This window comes from Hypanus sabinus, assembly GCF_030144855.1.
Source record: "Hypanus sabinus isolate sHypSab1 chromosome Y unlocalized genomic scaffold, sHypSab1.hap1 SUPER_Y_unloc_5, whole genome shotgun sequence".
Lineage (NCBI taxonomy): Eukaryota > Metazoa > Chordata > Chondrichthyes > Myliobatiformes > Dasyatidae > Hypanus > Hypanus sabinus.
Genome location: NW_026779035.1, coordinates 521,647 through 544,377, shown reverse-complemented (window position 1 = coordinate 544,377; position 22,731 = coordinate 521,647). Strand labels below are relative to the sequence as shown.

The window sequence follows — 22,731 nt, the reverse complement described above, 5'->3', positions numbered from 1 at the left end:
TGGAATTTGGGACTCCCAGGTAAGCACAAGTTGGCAGATCGATGGGCTGCCAGCCCCTATGTAATAGAGAGCCAGGTGCTGAACCTGACAGTTTACTGGGTGAAACCTGAGGATGGGAAAGGGCCTATCAAGGTACTCCATCGGAATCACCTGCTGCCACTGGGTCAAGTGGTGCAGGTGGATAAGGAGCCCAAGTGGGAGGTTACGCCTAGTACAAGGACTCTGCGAGGGCGTGGAGAAAGGGAGGAGGCCGCTGCTGAAGAGCGGGTTTGGGTCCCTCACCCAGGAATGGCTACCGATTCGGAAGAGGACGACTCAGATGAGCTGGCGCTCCAGTACCAGGAGAGGAGGCTCCTGGCCCTTCCCATACTGAATTGGGTGAAAGGAGGGAAGGTCTTGAGGGGCAGATGGAGAGGCAGCCGACATTGGTGGGAGAGAGGGTGGAACCAGAGCGTGAGCCGGAGAGATCTGAGGTGAGGGAGGACCCCTGTGAGGAAGGGGGTGCGGGTCTGTCAGGTAGATCTGGGGTGTCCGAGACAAGGGGTTTGCAGGTGACGAGGGAGCCCAGTGGGGCAGAAGGGGTGCGGAGAACTCAGAGGATTAGGCGCCCCCCAGAGCGGTTGACATACGTGGTACCGGGAGAACCTGGCTTCTTTGGTTTGTTACAAGTAGGAATACTTCTTTGTCAGATAAGTGTTTCTCTCGCTGTTGTTTCGCTTTAGAATGGCTGATATGGTAATTGTATTCATTTGTTAATCAATGGGGAATGTTATTGTGTCTTGTGATGCTGGGAACTTGGGGGAGGGGTTTTCGCGGGTTTTTGGTGTGAGGGGAGTCAGGAGGGAGACACCGAGGAAGGTGGACGTGTGCTGGACTGCTCGTAAGACCACCGGGGTGGTCCCAGGTGCGACGGCCGGATGGGTCGATTGGTTAGTTGATTGAGCTCCAACGAGTGCACTAAACAGACTGAACTTTGGTAAGTTGGCGCCTTTTGTTTTTTTCCTTTTATGTATTCTCACAGCACCTGTGCAAACGGGAGGTGGGTTGGTGAGTTGCTGGATCTCCTTTTCCCCTAGACATATACTAGCCTTTTGGGTAAGTGTTACATAAGCAATACAAAGTATTGGGAACTAGCTCTGCTGTAGAGGGACATCTTCCCCTTCTGATAAATTGGGGTCATGACGATGTCATTATTGAACGCACCAATGTTTATCTTTGCTACGATGAGATTGTCGTGCAGTTCTTCCACTATCATTCGCATTCCATTGCAAAGCCTTGGTGGATCCTCATTGAAATGATCGGAGATCCCCTCTTCAATTCCAGTTTATGTGGTGGCAATCCAGAGAGTTCGACCGAATCAAGGAATTCTGTTGGAAAATGAGTGGCGTTAGCTCCTTCACTTACGGCATTGAAGGAACAGTATTCTTTCATGATTCCAGGGAAGCATCTAATGCATGTGAAGTTTATTTTTTGCATCATTTCCTTGAGAGGAACCAAGATAGAATTCCTCGAGAGCAGTTCTGCAGGTTTGTCGAATGTCAGGTAGATGAAATCAATGCATTCTTCCATAGTTTTTGATGGCAGAATCACATCTTCAGATAATTCAATTTCATTGTTCGAAATTTCCTCAATCTTGACTTCTCCAACATCCAATAAGAACACAGAATATTGTCCTTCTCCCTCACTTAGTTGCATGTTTCTCTTCAATTGAATTGGTGAAGCTTCTCCATAAGTGGGATAATTTTATGCATGTATTCTCCACATCAGCATCATTTCTGCGTTTCACAACTGGTAGAAGCTGACAGAAATCGCCACAGCAAATGGTTAAAATACCCCCGAAGGCCTCATTCTTGCCACATACACCACGAAGAGTCCGGTCCACGGCTTTGAAGCTCTCCCTCCTAATCATGAGGCACTCATCCCAGACAATAAGCCTTGCATTTTGGAGTAAATTTGCAGTATTGGTGTTTTTATCGATGGTCCAAATGGCACTTTCATTGACTTTGAGGGGTATTTTGAATCTTGAATGCGCTGCCCTATCACCAGGCATCTACCACTGTAGCAAAATCAGCTACAGCAATAACAACACCTCCATCTCCCCTAACATTCTACTGTCAAAATGAATCCAAACTCAGGTCGGAGGAACAACATCTTATATACTGGCTGGTTAGTCTCCAACCTGATGGCATGAACATTGACTTCTCTAACTTCTGTTAATACTCCTCCTCCCCTTCTTACCCCATCCCTGACATATTTAGTTGTTTGCCTGTTCTCCATCTCCCTCTGCTCCCCACTCCCCATTTCTTTCTCCTCAGGCCTCCGGTCCCATGATCCTTTCCCTTCTCCAGCTCTGTATCACTTTCGCCAATCACCTTTCCAGCTCTCAGCTTCATCCCACCCCCTCTGGTCTTCTCCTATCACAGGCATGGGCAAACTACGGCCCGGGGGCCATATGGGGCCCGTTAAGCTTTTAAATCCGGCCCGCAGAACTTGATGAAATTATATTAATAAACCTTGTTAACGTTTTTTCCCCGCAATTCTGGCGTTTTCCCAATAGATGACGCACTCTATATACATCTGGCACATCCGAACCGGCTCACAATTAGCCAGCGTTCCGGCTAAGGGAGATAGCCTGCGGGGATTTGCGAGCACAGTGCTTTGGAGCCTCTGCGCCACGGGGGGGGGGGGGGCAGGTTGAGGGAGGCTTAAAAGTGAGGCTGGGGATTTCGAATAAAGTTTTTTTCTTTGACTGCAGTTACCGACTCTGTGTCGTAATTTTAGTGCTGCATGTAGCACACCTCTACACATTGACCTTTGTTGAGGTGCAGCATATTACTCCACATTTGCGCTTTACTCTTTGTTCGGCTCGACCTATTTGTTTGAACAGTCGTTCAGCAAACATGTTCATGAACATCAACAAAGCCAGCCACAGATCCAAGTTAACTGACCAACACCTCAGATCCATCCTGAGATTCGCCACAACAAAACTAAATCCAGACTTTGATGCGCTGGCTAAAAAGGGAGACCAACAACACTGTTCCCACTGAAATTAAAAATAAGTTTCTTCGTTGTGTTATGTAAAAAATGCATTTGAAAATATTTTTTTCAATAAGCCTTACATGTTACATGTCATTTCTGTTAAGTGATGGACATGAGTAGTGCGCAGGTGCACGTACGTTCTCAAAATAAAAAATGCACTCCAGATCAAATAACGCGCTCCGCATACTGGCGCGCTCTCACTGTTCTGTCATTGTGCGGGTCGTTGTTGAGTTTTGGCACAGGGGACAATTGAATAAGAAGGAGCAGGACAAGTAGACCTGCATCTCCTACCGTTTTTGAAATAAAGACAGTCAAGAGGAGAGTGATGATGATAATATCTTGAAGGTTAACAGAATTTTCAGTGCTTTAAAATAATAACTGTTACTATTAAAAAAAGCTGTATTTTATTCATTTAATTTTCAGTTTTAAAAGTCATTTCAATAAATAGCTAAACACCATGGGACTTCAAAGACAGATATTTTGTTGTAATGCATTTGTTCATTTTCAATTGAAATTAAAGCACATGTTTTCTACATATCCCATGATATTTTTTCTTATGAGGTGTATTACCAAAACACTCCGTCCATCTGCTCCTGCTCCCTGTCAAATCTTAGAACCCTTTGTGGCCCACAAGTCAAAAAGTTTGCCCACCCATGTCCTATCATTTCACATTTCCCCCTCCCCCCCACTACTTTCACATCTCTTACTATCTTTCCTTTCAGTTAGTCCTGACGAAGAGTATTGGCCTGAAACGTTGACAGCACTTCTCTCTATAGATGTTGCCTGGCCTGCTGTGTTCCACCATCATTTTGTGTGTGTTGCTTGAATTTCCAGCATCTGCAGATTTCCTTGTGATTGCTCCATCATGTGTTTTCAATGATTCGGAAGGTGCTGGTCCCTTTATGTGATGAAGACGAATTCTCAAATAGTAGAGTCACCACTCCGTGGAGAAACAGTATACACTCTACCCAGACCTTTGCTTCAAAATTCCCAGAGTACTCCTCCACTCTTTTCCCCATTCTCCTTCTTTTAAATCTCATGTCCAAGTGCAGAATCTGGGAATATCCGCATAGTACAGGGTTCTTACAAATGGATTGCCAATGCAAAGATCCATGAATTCTGTTAAAGTGGTTCTTGCCATATCATTATCCATTTGCACAGCGGCATTATCTCGAAAGAATACTTGATGCTGTTGGGGAAGGTGTGCTTGAAGGCGAAAGGCTGGTTCCCTATTATGAATTGGAAATCCAAGTATCAATCTGACAGCTTCAGAGGGCCCGATATACCTGCCTGTCAAATACTGTGTGATTTCGTCTTCTCTATTCACTCCAGAAATTGCCCGATCACTCCCCTTCATACTTGATCACGTATTTGATGGACAGGTGAGCATATTTCCACATTTAGATGACAATTGAACAGCTTCAATAGTTGGGCATTATAGGGGACCTCCAATTCAGAAGTTATAGTTAGACTTTGTCGTCCTACTTGATGACCTTCGAATCCTCCCATTTCCACAGACCGTCTCCTATACACAGGATATGAATCATCCCCACACCTTGTATGCTCATACATGGCTTTAGGTACCTCTTACTGCATGTACTATTTTGCCAACACGGTGATTTAATGGTACAATACGGACCATGTATCATGTGCTTCAATACCAATTCATGCAGCTCGGGATCTTCTTTTGGGTCTGGTGTTTCTGCTTGCACAAATCTATCATAATCTTGTGGTCTCGGCTTGGATGCCTCATCGAGCCACAGCAGACAGTGCAAATAAGGCAGACCCCACTTTTAGTATTCAACAATATTTTAAAATATTTAAAAAGTAAACGATATACCTACCAAAGAGACCATCTGTTCCAGTGAGGTACTTCATAAACAACTTTCTCTTCACTCTCGTGATTAAATCCGGCTGATTGTTTGGTTGCTGATGCAAAAAAAGATGCTGTTGGATTTCGGGCCAGTTTGGATTGCATATCATTGTAATGAACAATGAAGCATACCATACTTCAGTATATACATCATGGCATCCTGACATCGTTCCATCATGTTCCACCGACAAATGTTGAGGAGAGGATGATGCGCCTTCCGATGTTTCTGAAATCATCGTCATCATTCAATACATCAGTCAGGCCTCTGTATGTTGTTCATCTCAAGGTTGCTTGATTCATTCAGATGTAGCTCAGCCTCTTGCCTTCAATCTTAGCAGCCATAATCAACCAAGAATTGTTGGAATAGACGTCCTCCTCTGAGGGGGTTATTAAACTCATTCTCATGGTTCATTATTCGATACGCTTAATAATGCATTGCCGTCAGTTTCTTGTTGGTCGTTCAGAACTGATGATGCCATCGTCTCCAAGTGGAAAGAAAAGTACATATTGAAAGCTGTCATATGTGCGATGGGACTCTGATATTATTTGCAAATGACCTTGTTCTTCCGACACAATGTGCCGTTATCTTGCTTCAGGTTTGGTGACCGACTTCATTGCCAATTTGTGCATTAAATCTTCTCTCATGTTCAAATGCCGGTCTCCGGTCAGGATCAATGACAATGAATGCCCCTGGCATGCCTTGAATTTGTTCTTTTGCAAGTCGAAGTTACACAATGTATGGGTTTCATTGTTGTAGTAGGTTTTCCAATAATTCAACAATCTCACGTTGAATTCCATCATTTTGTAGTATCCCCATTCTCAATTCTTTGCTGTCTTGAGTATCCATGAAGTAAATTTGAAGGAATAAGGCTTACTTGTTGGGGTCTGGCATTAAATGTCCGATGTAATGATGGATTTGGCCTTGAATAGTCACAGAATAATTCCATCCATTCCTCGTTGGAAGGACCAAAGGATGTCATTCAGAAGAGGCAACTGTATTATCTAATGTTCTTCCTGAACTTGTTTGCAATAGGTTCATCATTGCTGTATAAATTGAGTTCATTGGGTAGAGGCTGCAAATGGCCTATCCTGACCTTTCTCTTCATACAGCAGAAATGTGCGGTTTCTCCAGTGAATAGGAAGGCACGACAGTGAGGGCATACTCCGGTCATCATATCAACATCCGCAGAAATGTTACGCCGTGTGAGTCGTGCATTTTGCCTTGCTCTTTCTCTGTCGAGGTATTGTTGTTGAAAGCAGCCATTGTTGTCTTCAGCAACTCTTGCAATAATTAGTCTTTGCTGCATTTTCTCGATTTGATCTTTCCTTTTCTCCTCTGTCTCTTCGTCTCTTCTCCTCCTCTGCCTGTTTTTGTAATTCTGGAGATGAGCAGCCCTTTCATCCTTCGACTCGTGATCTCTTCTACCTTTTGTTCTTTCTCTGATCCTGGAGTCATGCGGCACTGGCCTGATCTGATTCTTGTTTTCTCCTCCTTCTGTGCCTATTGTTGTCATTTTGGAAACGTGCAGGCCTCTCCTCTGTCTCTTCCCTCCTCTTTTTTTGTCTTGATTCTTTGATCCTGGAGTCATGCAGCCCTGGCCTCATCCGATTCTTGTTCTCTCCTTCTCCTTGCCGCTTCCTGACGATGTTTGGCCTCATCGCTTGACCATAATGTCCCCCTTCTCTTTCTGCGTGGCGCAATTAGGCTGTCCATATCTTTGTACCCTAATGCTGGATGGAATATATGAAGCAGTAACACCAAAGCCTCCAGGATGCTGATTACTCTTGATGACGTGGTTGGTGCTCTCCTAAATAGAACTCAGAACATTACAGCACAGAAACAGGCCTTCTGGCCCTTCTTGGCTGTACTGAACCATTTTTCTGCGTAGTCCCACTGACCTGCACCTGGCCCATTTCCCTCCAAACCCCTCTCATCCATGTACCTGTCCAAGTTTTTCTTAAAAGTTAAAAGTGAGCCTGCATTTACCACTTCATCTGGTAGCTCATTCCACACTCCCCCTGTTCTCTGTGTGAAGCCCCTCCCCCCATGTTCTCTTTAAACTTTTCCACTTCACGCTTAACCCATGTCCTCTGGTTTTTTTCTCCCCTAGCCTCAGTGGAAAAAGCCTGCTTGAATTCACTCTATCAATACCCATCATAATTTTATACACCTCTATCAACTCCAGGGAATAAAGTCCTAACCTATTCAACCTTTCTCTGTAACTCAGTTTCTCAAGTCCAGGCAACATCCTTGTAACCCTTCTCTGCACTCTTTCAACCTTATTAATATCCTTCCTGTAATTCGGTGACCAAAACTGCACACAATACTCCAAATTCAGTCTCATCAATTCCTTATACAACCTCACCATTACATTCCAACTCTTTTACTCAATACTTTGATTTATAAAGGCCAATGTACCAAAAGCTCTCTTTATGACCCTATCTACCAGTGTTGCCACTTCTAGGGAAGTTTGTATCTGTATTCCCAGATCCCTCTGCACTCCTCAGTGTCCTACCATTTACCTTGTGTGTTCTACCTTGTTTTTTCTTTCCAAAGTGCAATACCTCACTCTTGCCTGTATTAAACTCCATCTGCCATTTTCAATCCATTTTTCCAGCTGGTCCAAATCCCTCTGCAAGCTTTGAAAACCTTCCTCACTTGCCACTACACCTCCAATCTTGGTATCATCAGCAAATTTGCTGATCCAATTTACCACATTATCATCCAGATCATTGATACAGATGACAAATAACAATGGACCCAGCACTGATCCCTGTGGTACACCACTAGTCACAGGCCTCCACTCAGAGAAGCAATCCTCCACTACCACTCTCTGGCTTCTTCCATTGAGCCAATGTCTAATCCAATTTACTACCTCACCATGTATACTTAGTGACTGAATCTTCCTAACTAACCTCCCATGCGGGACCTTGTCAAAGGCCTTACTGAAGTCCATGTAGACAACATCCACTGCCTTCCCTTCATCCACTTTCCTTGTAACCTCCTTGAAAAACTCTTAATAGATTTATTAAGCATGACCTACCATGCACAAAGCTGTGTTGACTCTCCCTAATTAGTCCCTGTCTATCTAAATACTTGTAGATCCTACCTCTTAGTATTCCTTCCAATAATTTACCTACTAACGACATCAAATTTACCAGTTTATAATTTCCTGGATTACATTTAGTGCCTTTTTTAAACAATGGAACTACATGAGCTATCCTCCAATCCTCCGGCATCTAACCTGTAGATACCGACATTTTAAATATATCTGCCAGTGCCCCTGCAATTTCTACACTAGTCTCCTTCAAGGTCTGATGGAATACCCTGTCAGGTCCTGGGGATTTATCTACTCTGATTTGCCTCAAGATAGCAAGCATCTCCTCCTTTTCAATCTGTATAGGTTCCATGACCTCACTACTCATTTGCCTTATTTCCATTGACTCCATGCCAGTTTCCTTAGTAAATACAGATGCAAAAAAAACCATTTAAGATCTCCCCCATTTCTTTTGGTTCCATACATAGCCGACCACACTGATCTTCAAGAGGACCAATTTTATCCCTTACTATTCTTTTGCTCCTAATATGCCTGTAGAAACTCTTAGGATTACCCTTCACCCTGATGGCCAAAGCAACCTCATGTCTTTTAGCCCTCCTGATTTCTTTCTTAAGTATTTTTTTGCACTTTTTATACTCCTCAAGTACCTTATTTTCTCCATTTCCTATACATGTTATACATCTCTCTCTTCTTCTTTATCAGAGTTCTAATATCCCTCAAGAACCAAGGTTCCTTATTCTTATTCACTTTGCCTTTAATCCTGACAGGAACATACAAACTCTGCACTCTCAAAATTTCTCCTTTGAAGGCCTCCCACTTACCAACGACATCCTTGCCAGAGAACAACCCAATTCACACTTTTTAAATCCTTTTTCATTTCTTCAAATTTGGCCTTTTTCCAGTTTAGAACCTCAACCCGAGGACCAGATCTATCTTTATCCATGATCAAGTTGAAGCTAATGGTGTTTTGATCACTGGAACCAAAGTGTTTCCCTACACACACTTCCGTCACCTGTTCTAACTCGTTTCCTAATAGGAGATCTAATGTTGCATCCTCTCTAGTCGGTACTTCTATATATTGATTCAGGAAACTTTCCTGAACCCATTTTACAAACTCTAACTCATCTAGACCTTTAACAGTGTGGGAGTCCCAATCAATACATGGAAAATTAAATCCCCTACTATCACAACTTTATGTTTCCTGCAGTTGTCTGCTATCTCTCTGTGGATTTGCTCCTCCAATTCTCGCTGACTATAGGTTGGTCTATAATACAACCCCATTAATGTGGTCACACCTTTCCTGTTTCTCAGCTCCACCCATATGGCCTCGGTAGACAAGCCCACTAATCTGTCCTGCCTGAGCACTGCTGTAACATTTCCACTGACTAGCAATGCCACCCCCCCCCCCCCCCCCCTGCACCCTTCATCCCTCTGCCTCTATCACGTCTGAAACTCGGTACCCTGGATTATTAAGCTGACACTCCTGCCCCTCCTGTAGCCAAGTTTCACTAATAACTACAATGTCATAACTCCATGTGTCAATCCATGCCCTCAGCTCGTCAGCTGTGACTTAGCATGAAACTTCAACATCATTTATTTTCACCCCCGCTCCACTATCTACTCTGTCACTCTGGTTCTCATCCCCCTGCAAATCTAGTTTAACCCCTCACCCCCCCCCCCCCATAGCTCTAACAAATCTTCCTGCAAGGATACTGATCTCCCTGTAGTTCAGGTGTAACCCATCTCTGTTGTACAGGTCCCACCTGCCCCAGAAGAGGTCCCAATGATCCTGAAATCTGAAACCCTGCCCCCTACACCAGTTCCTCAGCCATGTGTTCATCCTCCAGAGCATCCTATTCTTAACCTGACTGGCACGTGGCACAGGTAGCAATCCTGAGATTACTACTCTCGAGGTCCTGCTTTTTAACTTCCTACTCTCTATACTCACTCTTCAGGACCTCCTGATTCTTTCTACCTACGCCATTGGTACCGATGTGTACCATGACATCTGGCTGCTTACCCTCCCATTTCAGAATGCTGTGCACGTGATCAGAGAAATCCCTGGCCCTGACACCCGGGAGGCAACAAACCATCTGGGAGTCTCTGACGCGACCACAGAACCTCCTGTCTGTACCTCTAACTATCAAGTCCCCTTTCACTACTGCTCTCCTCTTCTTCCCCCCCCTTCTGCACTGCAGAACCAGACTCAGTGCCAGAGATCCAGCTGCCACAGCTTGTGCCAGGTAAGTCATTCCCCCTCAACAGTATCCAAATTGGTATACTTGTTAAGGGGAATGGCCACAGGGGAGCCCTGCTTTACCTGCCCATTCCCCTTCTCTCACCTGATGGTAACCCAATTACCTGTGCACTGTTCCTTTGGTGTAACTACCTCTTGGAAGCTACTATCTATAAACTGCTCAGTCTCCCGAATGATCCAGAGATCATCCAGCTCCTGCTCCGGTTCCCTAATGCGGTTTGATAGGAGCTGCAGCTGGATGCAGTTCCTGTAGGTGTCGTTGTCAGGGACACCGGAGGTCTCCCTGACTTCCCACATCCTGCAAGAGGAGTAGTTCAACATCCTGCCTGGCATTCTGTCTACTCTAAACGAACAAACAAAACTTACTGGCCTCTGCCCATTCACGCCGAAGCCTGTTGAGCCAAAGCCGTCCCACTCTGACTCAGTCCACTTCCGATGATGGCCGCTGTATATGGCTGTCATTTTTTGAAACCTTTGGTGCGCTACGTCACGCGCCTGTGTAGGCTAGGCACTTTTCCCCGATCAGTTTAATAAAAAGGCTTCTGTCTGAGATGACTTTACTTCTTCACTCTCCTCCTCTTGCTTCAATTTAAAGTGGACATGGTAGCTCTGCCCGGTTGGTGTTGCTGCTGTGAGCATCGTGAGGTGCTGCTGACGCTGGCCGCGTGCATGTGTCGTGGTGTCGAGTCGCGGCTTCCATGAGAGGTGGAATGGGCTCAGGTTGTAGAAAGCAGTTGTTGTTTCCTGGGACATTTGTGTCTGGGAGAATAGTTAATTGCGTAATGGATTATCAGTGGATAGTGTTCCCTCTGATCTTTGTGCCCGGGGTTTTTTTTTTATTAAGTGAACTGGAATATCAGTGGATGGTGTTTCCTGTGATCTCTGTGTCTGGGTTAATAAACAACCTGGGCAAGTAAAAAGGTTTTCACTTCTCATCTGTGTAACTTTAATTGGACAATTTTGTCTCTGTGGATGTTCGCTGCTGGTTGAGGAAAAAATGTTTGTACGTAGTCCGAAGTCAGTGGTCCCCCCACACAATAGAAATCTGTATAACCAAACGTTCAATAGCATTCTGTAATAATACTTTAGATTGAACCCTCACCATATTCTACAAATCATTAGAGGGATCACATTTCTGTTCGGTTCATTCACGTCAGCCATCAGAATCACTGGCATAAGACATGAAATTTGTTGATATGAGGCAGTAATACAGTGCAATACAAACTAAAACAGTGTAAAATACAGTAAGGATGTGTTAGTTAAATGAAGATCACCATGTTCAAGGTGTTTCAATTGATTGTAGTAAATAAACACCTGTATCTGCAAGCTCCAGTTGCTGGAGAGTCAATGTCTTGGCAGAAATACACCGTGAAGTCAAAAGGAACACTCCAGGCAGCTACAGGTTATTGGAAAAGCACAGGTCTAGATGGTTCTCAGTGTTTGCCTCTGAAGTTAAAAAAGTTAAGTAAGCAGTGCAAAAAGAGGGGAAAAATGTAGTGTGGGACTGTTCATGAGTTGAAAGTCCATTCAGAAATATGAGGGCGGAGGGTAAGAAATTGTTCCTAATCATTGGGTGTGTGTGTTCAGAGTTATGTACCTCCTTGTTGATGGTAGCAGCTCCTGTCTGATGAGAGTACTTAATAATGGATGCCACCTTTTTGAGGCATCGCTTCTTGAAGATTTCTTGGATGCTGGGGAGGCTGGTGCCTATAGTGGTTGTGACTGAGTTTACAACTTTCTGCAGCATACTTCAGTCCTGAGGCTCTTGCACCTTCTACCTGATGGCAGCAGCAAGAAAAGAGCATGGCCTGGGTGGTGAGGATCTTTGATGCTGGATACTGCTTTACTACGGATATGTTTTATGTAGATGTGCTCAATGGTTGGGAGGGCTTTACCTGTGATGTACTGGGGCAAATCCATGATCTTTTGTCTGATTTTATGCATTGGTGTTCCCATCGCAGAGTGTAATGCAGCTAATGACAGTAAATTTAGCAAAGTGGCTTGCAGATAGCTTCTGCATCCGTTAATTTTGGAACTATGCAGAAGATAGGGGAAACATAAATAAGAGAAAATCTGGATATGCTGGAAATCAAAGTAATAGGCACAAGATGCTGGAGGAACTCAGCAGTTCCGGCTGAGTAAATAGTCGATGGCTTGGGCCAAGACCCTTCATCGGGACTGGTAAAAAGAGATGAGAAGTCAGAGTAAGAGGGTGAGGGTAAGGAAGAAGTACAAGGTGGTAGGTGATAGGTGAAACTGGGGGTGGGGAGGGGTGAAGTAAAGAGCTGGCAAGATGATCGGTGATAGAGATTAAGGGGTAGAGAAGGGGGAATCTGATAGGAGAGGACCTATGGCCATGGAAGGAAGGGAACGGGAGCGCAGGAGGGAGGTAATGGGCAGGTAAGGGCGTAAGTTGAGAGGGGAAATGGTGAAGGAGAGGGGAGGGTCATTACCAGGAGTTTGAGAAATCAATGTTCATGCCGTCAGGCTGGAGTCCACCCAGACAGCAGAGTGTGGCCTCATTGTAGCAGTGGAGGAGGCCATGAACTAGCATGTTGGAAACCTTATGGTTTTGTATTTTTGTCACAAAGCATTCTGACAAGTTATTTCTTCCAGATATAAAGAAGCACGGTCATTCATAGAGAAGTCTCTGAAGTTGGTGGAGAGTAATTTAGTCCCAGGGCTTCAGACCTGGCCGGGCACAGATACAGCAATTGAAGAAACCAGGGATGGTGTGCTGAAGGTAAGGAATGTCAGTGTGAATTAGGCTGAGGTCGATTATTGTTTCAGAGCCATACTGAATGTTTATCTACCTATGATGGCATTTCATGGGGTCATAAAGTTTTACGAAAATCACAAAACTGCCGATACTGGAAATCTAGAACAAAAATGGAATATGCAGAAAAATATCAGGAGGTCAGGTAGTGCCTGTGAGAGAGAGATACAGTCAACATTTTGGGTCTGCAGCTGACAAAGGGTTGCAGGACAGAAACATTGACTGTGTCTAACAAAGACATGCATACAAAATGTGAGAGGAGCTCAGTTTGGACAGCAACTGTGGGAAGGAATAAGGTCAACATTTCAGACTGAGGCCCTTCATCGGAATGAGAAGCCTTTTGAGGAAGAGTTCCTCCAGCTTTTTGTAAGCAGTACTCGGGATTTCCAGCATCTGCAGAATCTCTTGAGTTTATCCTTGCATAGATGCTGCCTGACCTCCTCAATTTTTTCTTGAATATTCTGTTTTTGTTTTAAAGCTATTATCCTTTTTTATATTTGGTGTTGCTCTTTGCGGCATTTAGGTAATTGCAATGTGAACTGTTCAAGGTTCCTGTTTATTTGTCATGTCTACATCAAAACATGCAGCGAAGTGAGTCATTTGCATTAACAACCAACACACCCGAGTATGTGTTGCAGACAGGACAGAAGTATTGCCACATATTCTGGCACCATCATAGCATGGTGTAGCATGTCCCCTAAGTACAGGAATGTGCACAAGTCTTAGACAGCCTAGCTACCTATCTATATATATGTGTTTGTGCGTGTGTATTGTGAAAAGTTAATTTATTAAATAATCTTGCATCCTTAAAATTATGTGATGACATTGGATGAAATTATTTTTTCTGAACTGATTGAAATTTTTGATCAGGGTGCCCAGAAATCTGTACGTAAACTGAGGGAAGAAAAGGTTAATGTATAATAGGTATAATAATGAAATAGGTTAATGTAAGGGTGATTACCAAGTTAGAACGCTACTTGATGTAACTTGGACTGATTACACCTGCTCACTGTGATATTTATGCATGCTGCATTTAAATAATTTCCTAGACAATATTTCATGGAATGTCTGGAAAACTGTATCTTTGATATTCTGCATTATTCAGCAATTGAGAATGACAAGCTTGTGCTGCCCTGATGAAACGGGCTTCCAAAATGTGGAATTTCCATTGAAAAGTCCCTGTAAGAGTGTGAGAGGTGAATTATTCATCAAGATTGGACATGAACAAATAGGAAATTACATTTATATAATTAGTATTTGGGTTTTGCTGTACATCAGATTAAATGAAATTTAATTTACTAGAAGGCAGCATGTTGTCTATATGCATTGTTGCAGAGGGGGGAAACAGTTAGTCACTTCAGATTTGTGTTTTTGGGAGAAACACCCATCAGTCTCATTGTAAGGAAAAACAGTTGATAGTAACCAGGACTCAAATATGGTGTGATGAACTGGAATACAGACTGCTCATTCTAAGCACAGTTTGTTATTACAATATCCTCAATGGGATTTGAAACACTTTGGAGCAGAGTCCTGTGGACACTAGTGAGTTTACATGATAAGTAGGTGACCTTGTCTTCACGTCAAGTTGTGTGTAATTCAAGGCCCTGTGGATGTTATCTAAGTAAATTTCTCTTCAATGAGCTACTACAGTATAGGAGTGTCTGAGCACTGCTCTTAGGAATTAATTTTCAGGTACTCCACCCTATGCTTTATGTAACATCTTGTACAAGATTTATGAAATGCTCTACATGGTCTGTTTGCTGCTTATTTACACAAGATTCTATTAGAAAAAAATCCCCCAGAAATGTTTTAAAGCGGAGACAATCTGAGAAGCGCAGATTTTAATTTATGGTGCTATCACTTTGTAAAGATTGAGCATTAGCTTTACTTGTCGCATGTACGTTGAAACACCCTGTGGAAGTGCTTTGTTGGCATCTGTGACCTGCACAGACTGAGGATTTGCTGGGAATGGGCCACAAGTCTCGCCCTGCTTCTAGCACTAACATAGCATGCTGACAATTCAATAACCAATACAGTCCTGGGATGTGCTGGGAACAGCCAATAAGTGTCGCTGTGCATCTAGCACTAACATAGCAAGCTCACAATTCAATAATGACACTGTCCTGGCGTGCTGGGTACAGTCCACAAGCATCCCTGTGCTTCTGGTAGCAACATAACTTGCTCAGCATTCAATAACAACACAGTCCCAGGCTGTGCTGGGAACAGCCCAGCTTCTGGCACCAACACAGCATGCTCACAGCCCTAACGTGTACACATTTGGTATGTGGGAGGAAACCGGAGGACCTGGAGGAAGCAAGCATGGTCACAGGGAGAATGTGCAAATGCCTTGCAGTTTAGTCAGTGATTCCCTAACACAACAGAGGTCAGTATCAGACCAAAAGAAGTGTAGTGAATCAAGAGCAAAGCAGATCAAGGAGAAAAATGAATTGGTAGTTGGTTTCTGGAGAGAACATTGACTAACAGTAGCTTTTGGCAATAAGGCAGTTGTGAAATCTCACACGGCTGAATAATTGGACTATTGCTGTTTTGACAATTTACAAATTGGATGGGTGGGTTGGGATGGTGGGAATAATCAATACTGAGCAATGTGTATTAATAGAAAATGTTCATAAACTTGCAGAATGGGCAAGTGATTGAATGAAGTTCAATACCGAAAGATGCAAAATAATGCAATTTGTAGGACGAACTGTAAGGTCATTTAGTTGGAATGGAAATGATCTGTAGGTGGGCATCATAAGCACGTAAGCTCAGAAGACTAATATGCCAATCACTAATAAAGTTTTTGCTGCAAACCAGGTACATTTAGTATATTATAAACATGAGGAAGTCTGCAGATGCTGGAAATCCAGAGCAAGACAAAAACGCACATGCATACTTGGCACACACACGCATGCACACAAACAAGCAAAATGCTGGAGGAACAACAGGTCAAGCAACATTTCTGGAAAAAATTAAACACAAGAGATCCTGCAGATGCTGAGAATCCGGAGTAACACACACAAAATGCTGGAGGAACTCAGCAGGTCAGGCAGCGACAATGGAAATGAATCTGATTAATGAATGGTCATATTTCATTAATGAGAGCAGACTCGATAGGCCGTATGGCCTACTTCTGCTCCTATATCTTATGGTCAGTATTGCGGGTTGTGACCCTTCTTCAGTACTGAGGAGGAAGGGGGAAGATGCTGGAATAAAAATTTAAGGAAAGGGGAAGGAAGCTAGCTGGAAGGTGATAGGTGAAACTGTGTGGGTGGGAAAGCTTAAGAGCTGGAGAAGATGGAATCTGATAGAAGAGGGAAGAGGAGTACAGGAGAAAGGGAAGGAAGCAGGGCACCAGGGGAGAAGATAGGCAGCTGAGAAGAGGTAAAAGGTCGAGTGCGGAATAGGGGATTGGGATTTGTTACTGTAAGGAGAAAATGATATTAATGCCAATAGGTATCATTGGAATATCCAGGAATGAAAGGATTACCATATGAGGAGTGTTTGGCAACTTTGGGCCTGTACTCACTGGAATTTAGAAGAATGTGGTGGGGTGGGGGGGGGGGGAGTGTGATGATGGATCTCATTGAAACCTACCGAATGTTAAAAGGACTAGATGTGGAGTGGATGTTTCTTGTGGTGGGGGTATCCAGATCTAGAGGGCGACCTTCTAGAACAGAGATAAGGACTGATGGAATAGCAGAACAGACTCGATGGGTTGAATGGCCTGATTCTACCCCCTATGTCTTACTGTCTAACCATTATTCGTTTTGTAACAAGGCTAATACTGCACAGCTGATGAAGTAACGCATACAAAATGCTGGAGGAAAGCATGAAAAGGTTGACATGTCCTGAGAGGGAAATTAGTTTCCATAGATGCTGCCTGACCTGCTGAGTTCCTCCAGCATTTAGTGTGTGTTGCTTCCTTTATTAATCTGTCTTTTTTTCCTCTTCATTGTATTTGGTTTCAGTTTGAGTTGTTACTTTTGTGGTTACTTATGTTGTTGTGTTTTTATTAACCTAGGACCTGTTGAACGCGCTTCTTAAAGAGTGTTTGTGTCCACCAAAGCCTGATGCTGTCTGCCATTATCGATTCTGTTCCACCCATAACAGCAAACAGGATATTTATAGGTCTGATCCTGACTTTAAGGTAGGCTAATTTAATTTGTATACTGGCAAATGTATGAGATAAATATTTACCATTTGAATCATTGTCATCAAAATTGCTAGAGTCTTTGATATGTCACGAAAGACTTAACGCATTTCTACAGATATATAGTAGAGAGCGTTCTAACTGGTTGCATCACTGTGTGGTGTAAAGGGGGTCACTGTACAGGATTGGAAAAAGCTGCTGAGGGTTGTAACCTCTGCGTGCTCCATCATGCGCACTAGCTTCTCCACCATTGATACACCTTCAAAAGGCAATGCCTCAAAAAGGCAGCTTACACCACTCAGGGCATTCCTACCAACAGGAGGAGGTACAGGAGCCTGAAGGCACACACTCTGAGCAATAATTCTGATTGTAAAGTCAAATTTGCAGAGGTCAAAGGAAAGAACTGTGGCAGTGTTGCCATGGGCATGAATATTAGAGGTTGCCTAGTCAATGGAGACAGTTAGAGAGGGTAGTTATCATGGGAACACACACAGAAACAGTGTTGAAAGGTGTAAAATGCAGTGCTGCAGAACATGTTCAGTAGGTCAGGCTGTATGAATAATGAGAGGAATAATGTAGGAATAATGTGTGAATGTCTTGCTGCTTAAGTAGTTAGCTCTGATACAAAGAAAGCAAGTTACTACTTGCCCTTAAAAATTAAAATATAGAATTGCGGTGTTTTAAAAGAAAGGTTCCTTCAGAAGTAAATAATGTAAGACATTCAAAGATGTATATTCAGTAATGAGTCCAAAAGGCTGGAAGATATCCAGAGAGAAGATGAGATACCTTTCCTTAAACTTGTATTGAGGAACAGCACAGGAGACCCCAGGCAGATCGGAGTGAGAAAGACAATTAAAGTAGCATCATCAGAACAAATGAGATTGTGAAGTATTTAAAATCAAACGGGTCTAGAAGCATTGGCCATGATTGGCATGAAAAGATTTTGTTAGTTCATTAGGATCTGTTTGGAGGAGATTCAGTCGTCACGTTCAGGAGGAGACTGGACACGTCTGTCAGCTGAGTATTCCAAGAATCTTGTGTTTTGTTTTGTGTCATATTCGTTTGACTTACCTTAAATTTAAGCTTGATTTTACAGTTTGTATGTGTCTGGAATTTTCATGCTACCAATAAAAGACTCCCTGAAGGTGGAGTCTCATGTAGGTAGGGTGGTGAAGAAGGCTTTTGGAACGCTGGCCTTTATAAATCAAAGCATTGAGTACAGAAGTTGGGATGTAATGTTAAAATTGTACAAGGCATTGGTAAGGCCAAATTTGGAATATTGTGTGCAGTTCTGGTCACCGAATTATAGGAAAGATATCAATAAATTAGAGAGAGTGCAGAGATGATTTACTAGGATGTTACCTGGGTTTCAGCACTTAAGTTACAGAGAAAGGTTGAACAAGTTAGGTCTCTATTCATTGGAGCGTAGAAGGTTGAGGGGGGATTTGATCGAGGTATTTAAAATTTTGAGAGGAATAGATAGAGTTGACGAGAATAGGCTGTTTCCATTGAGAGTAGGGGAGATTTAAACAAGAGGACATGATTTGAGAGTTAGGGGGCAGAAGTTTAAGGGAAACACGAGGGGGTATTTCTTTACTCAGAGAGTGATAGCTGTGTGGAATGAGCCTCCTGTAGAAGTAGTAGAGGCCAGTTCAGTTGTGTCATTTAAGGTAAAATTGGATAGGTATATGGACAGGAAAGGAGTGGAGGGTTATGGGCTGAGTGCGGGTAGGTGGGACTAGGTGAGATTAAGAGTTCGGCATGGACTAGGAGGGCTGAGATGGCCTGTTTCCGTGCTGTGATTGTTATATGGTTATAAAATAAATAATATGAACTGTGGAATTTATTTCAAAAGTTAAGTGTGAAATTACATTTTTATTTTGTGTAGCAGTGCAGTTGTAGGCTTACAAACAGCAGGCACACTGATAGGGAGTACAGTCATTCATTTAACTCACTTTTGTGTTTGACACAGATACTACTTGACCTTAAAATATAGAGTTGTGATTTGTTTGCACAGTTGTTCGTAAAACCTGGAAGTTAGGTTGCAGATGTTTTGGCACCAGTCGAGGTGATATAATCAGAAGCACAAAACAAGAAATCAAGAGAATTTTTTGAAGCTTGGTTCTCAGTGGAAGACAAGTAGAATGATCTGGGCATAATTTACGAATACATGCATCTGCAGGATTGGGGCCGAGGGGTGAACTGGAGAACAAATGCTCAGACTGACTGATGGCCAGGGTTACTGGCCACTGGAGATCACTCAGCTTTCCCATTAGCCAGGATCCAGTGCGACACCCAACCCAACAGACCAACTGATGACCAGGGTCACGGGCCACTGGAGATCACTCTATTTTCCGGTTAGCTAGGATCCATCATGATAGCCAACATCTAAATGAATTGAACCAAATTAAACATGAGCCCTAGACAGAAACAACACTCAGTTGCACAATGATATGTCACCTTGACTGGTGATGTAACATTTGTGAGCTCACCTCCAGGCTCGTCGAAGAACCCGACAAACAAACAGCCAACCCAAGTTACCAATCTTCTTTCATTTCAAGAAATTGCATGTTTAAAAGAAAAAAAAATCCTTAAAAGAGTAAGAGTGTGACATAATTCAATGAGTTATTGAAAGGTATATATAAAGAATAAACAAGAGTAAATCCAAACAACACACACAAATGCTGGAGGAACAGCAGGCCAGGCAGCATCCATGGAAAAGAGTATGTCGATTTTTGTGATGAGACCCTTCTTCAAGGCGGGTCTTCCTAAGGAAGGGTCTCGGCCCAAAATGTCGGCTGTACTCTTTTCCATAGATGCTGCCTGGCCTTCTGAGCTCCTCCAGCATTTGTGTGTGTTGTTTATATATAGAACACTTGTGTATGATGTACAGTAATTACTATTTGAGCCCTTCTTGTGCAGCTGGCAGTTTCCATTCACTGTGGATGCCAGGTGACTGAACTTTGTTATATAATTTAGTTATAAAAAAAATTAAAGCTGCACTTTCTATTTCCGCAGGGGTTTGTCCGAGTTCATTGCAGCTATGACTGCCGTATTGAATACCATCTATACTGCTGGAAACGCTGCAAAATTAAAGAGTTCCAAGATAAAATAGAAAAAGTTAGTAATATGTTGTCTTCTGTAATGTTTATCTGTTTGGAAGCAGTGTACAGAAGGAATTGAATGTAAAAGTTGAAATGCATATGTAATTATTTTTCACAAAGATATCAGACTGAGAAACGATGGTTAGAAAGGGCCAGGAATCAAATGACAGGTATTTCTATTTCCTGCATGGAGTCAGAATGCGTGGGAAATCATGTTAAAAGTTCAAAGTAAATGTATTATCAAAGTACGTATATTGTCATCATATGCCGACTTGAGGTTAGTTTTCTCGTGGGCATACTCAGTAAGTACAAAGAAGCAGAATAGAGTCAATGAAAGTGCACACAAGATGAACAAACAATCAATGTACAAAAGAAATACAAAATGAACAAAATAATAATAATAGAGGCAATAAATATCGAGAACATGAGATGAAGAGTCCTTGAAAGCGAGTTCATAAGTTGTGGGAACAGTTCAGTATTGGGGTGAGGGTGAAGTTATCCCCTCTGGTTCAAGATCCTGATGGTTGAGGAGCCATTACTGTTCATGAACCTGGTGGTGTGGGTCCGGGGGCTCCTATACCTCATTCTTGATGGTTGAGGGGTAATAAGTTTACCTGAACCTGATGGTGTGGGTTCTGACCCTTCTGTACCTCCTTCCTGACAGCAGCAGTGAGAAGAGAGTGTGTAATGTACAGTTTGCTTTTAAAACTGATTTTGTTTGGGAATATTGCAGGATATTCTGGGTTTAGACTGCCTCACACCTGACTGCATGGGATGCATCTGGAAGGTTGACATTTTTCAAGATTCGAGGCAAAAGACGGTGAGTTTGTTGCCATGAAGTTTGCTGTTCCTGTAAAATAGGATTTGCAATTTTATATAGTTCCATCAAGCCAGTAAAAAATGATGGAATGGGATGGTAAGCAGAGTTCCTGGATTCAGTGATGATTCGGAGCAAGAAGGCTGCAAGTGAACTGCTGATTTTTCGGAGCGAAGGGAATTTTTTTTTAACTGCTTGGGTCAAAGAGAGGCAAGACTGCGCATGTCATTAGCCGGTAGAGCGCAAAAGGTTTAAAAAGAAAGCAGCCATACCCAGCAGGCAGTGTCGGAGCAGGCAGCGGAGTGGTAGGGCTTTGGCTCACCAGGCTTAGGCAGTAACGGGACGAGGCGAGGTAGGAAGTATGTGTGTGAGGCCAGTTTTCTGTGCTCGGTGGCAGATGTGGGAGGTCATGGAGTCTCCCCACCTCCCGGATGGCCATATCTGCACCAGGTGTGTCAAGCTGCAGCTTCTGAGGGACTGAGTTAGGGAACTGGAGATACAGCTTGATGACCTTCGCCTAGTCAGGGACTGCAAGGAGGTGATAGAAAAAAGTTATAGGCAGGTGGTCACACCAGGGCCATGGAAGACAGACAGGTGGGTCACAGCAAGCGGAAGGGGAAGAGGGGAAAACTATTTGAGTACTGTTGGTGGGGGGGGGGGGGGAGAACAGCCTAACTGCGGGAAGTGACAGTGGCCATGCCTCTGGCACAGAGTCTGGCCCTATGGCTCAGAAGGATAGGGAAAGGAAGAGGAAGGAAGTAGTGATAGGGTACTGTACAGTTAGGGGCAGACCAATGACTCTGTGGACGCAGGAAAAAACTCGGATGGTAGTTTGCCTCCCAGGTGCCAGGGTCTGGGATGTTTCAGATCGCATCCAAGGTATCCTGCAGCGGGAGGGAGAACAGCCAGAGGTCATGGTACATATTGTAGGAAAAGGGAGGAGGTCCTGAAAGCAGACTACAGGGAGTTAGGAAGGAAGTTGAGAAGCAGGACCACAAAGGTAGTAATCTCGGGATTATTGCCTCTGCCACACGCCAGTGAGAATAGGAATGGAAAGAGGTGGAGGATAAATACGTGGCTGAGGAATTGGAGCAGGGGGCAGGGATTCAGATTTCTGGATCATTGGGACCTCTTTTGGGGCAGCTGTGACCTGTGCAAAAAGGATGGGTTGCACTTGAATTCCAGGGAGACCAATATCCTGGCAGGGAGGTTTGCTAAGGCTATTGCGGAGAGTTTAAACTAGAATTATTATGGGGTGGGAACTAAACTGAAGAGACTGAGGAAGAGGAGGTAGGCTCACAAATAGAGAAAGATTGTAGACAGTCCAAGAGGGAGTATAGGCAGGTGATAGAGAAGGGACTGAAAGCTTGAGATGTGTCTATTTTAATGCAAGGAGTGTTGTGAACAAAGCAGATGAGCTTAGAGCGTGGATCAGTACTTGGAGATCTGATGTTGTGGCCATTACAGAGACTTGGATGGCTCAGGGACAGGAATGGTTACTGTAAGTGCTGGGTTTTAGATGTTTCAGAAAGGACAGGGAGGGAGGCAAAAGAGGTGGGGGCGTGGCACTGTTGATCAGAGATAGTGTCACGGCTACAGAAAAGGTGGACGCCATGGAGGGATTGTCCACGGAGTCTCTGTGGGTGGAGGTTA

The 22,731-nt window shown here is 43.5% G+C and overlaps 1 protein-coding gene across 1 annotated transcript in view; it reads left to right on the top strand.

Moving 5' to 3' along the window:
* LOC132386029 (E3 ubiquitin-protein ligase TTC3-like) overlaps positions 1-22,731 on the top strand; it is a 60,273-nt gene that overhangs the window by 18,262 nt on the left and 19,280 nt on the right. The window contains exons 3-6 of the mRNA XM_059958313.1: positions 12,845-12,971; positions 17,029-17,154; positions 20,176-20,277; positions 20,995-21,081. Coding sequence (XP_059814296.1) covers positions 12,845-12,971; positions 17,029-17,154; positions 20,176-20,277; positions 20,995-21,081 — 442 coding nt within the window. The remainder of the gene's footprint in view (positions 1-12,844; positions 12,972-17,028; positions 17,155-20,175; positions 20,278-20,994; positions 21,082-22,731) is intronic.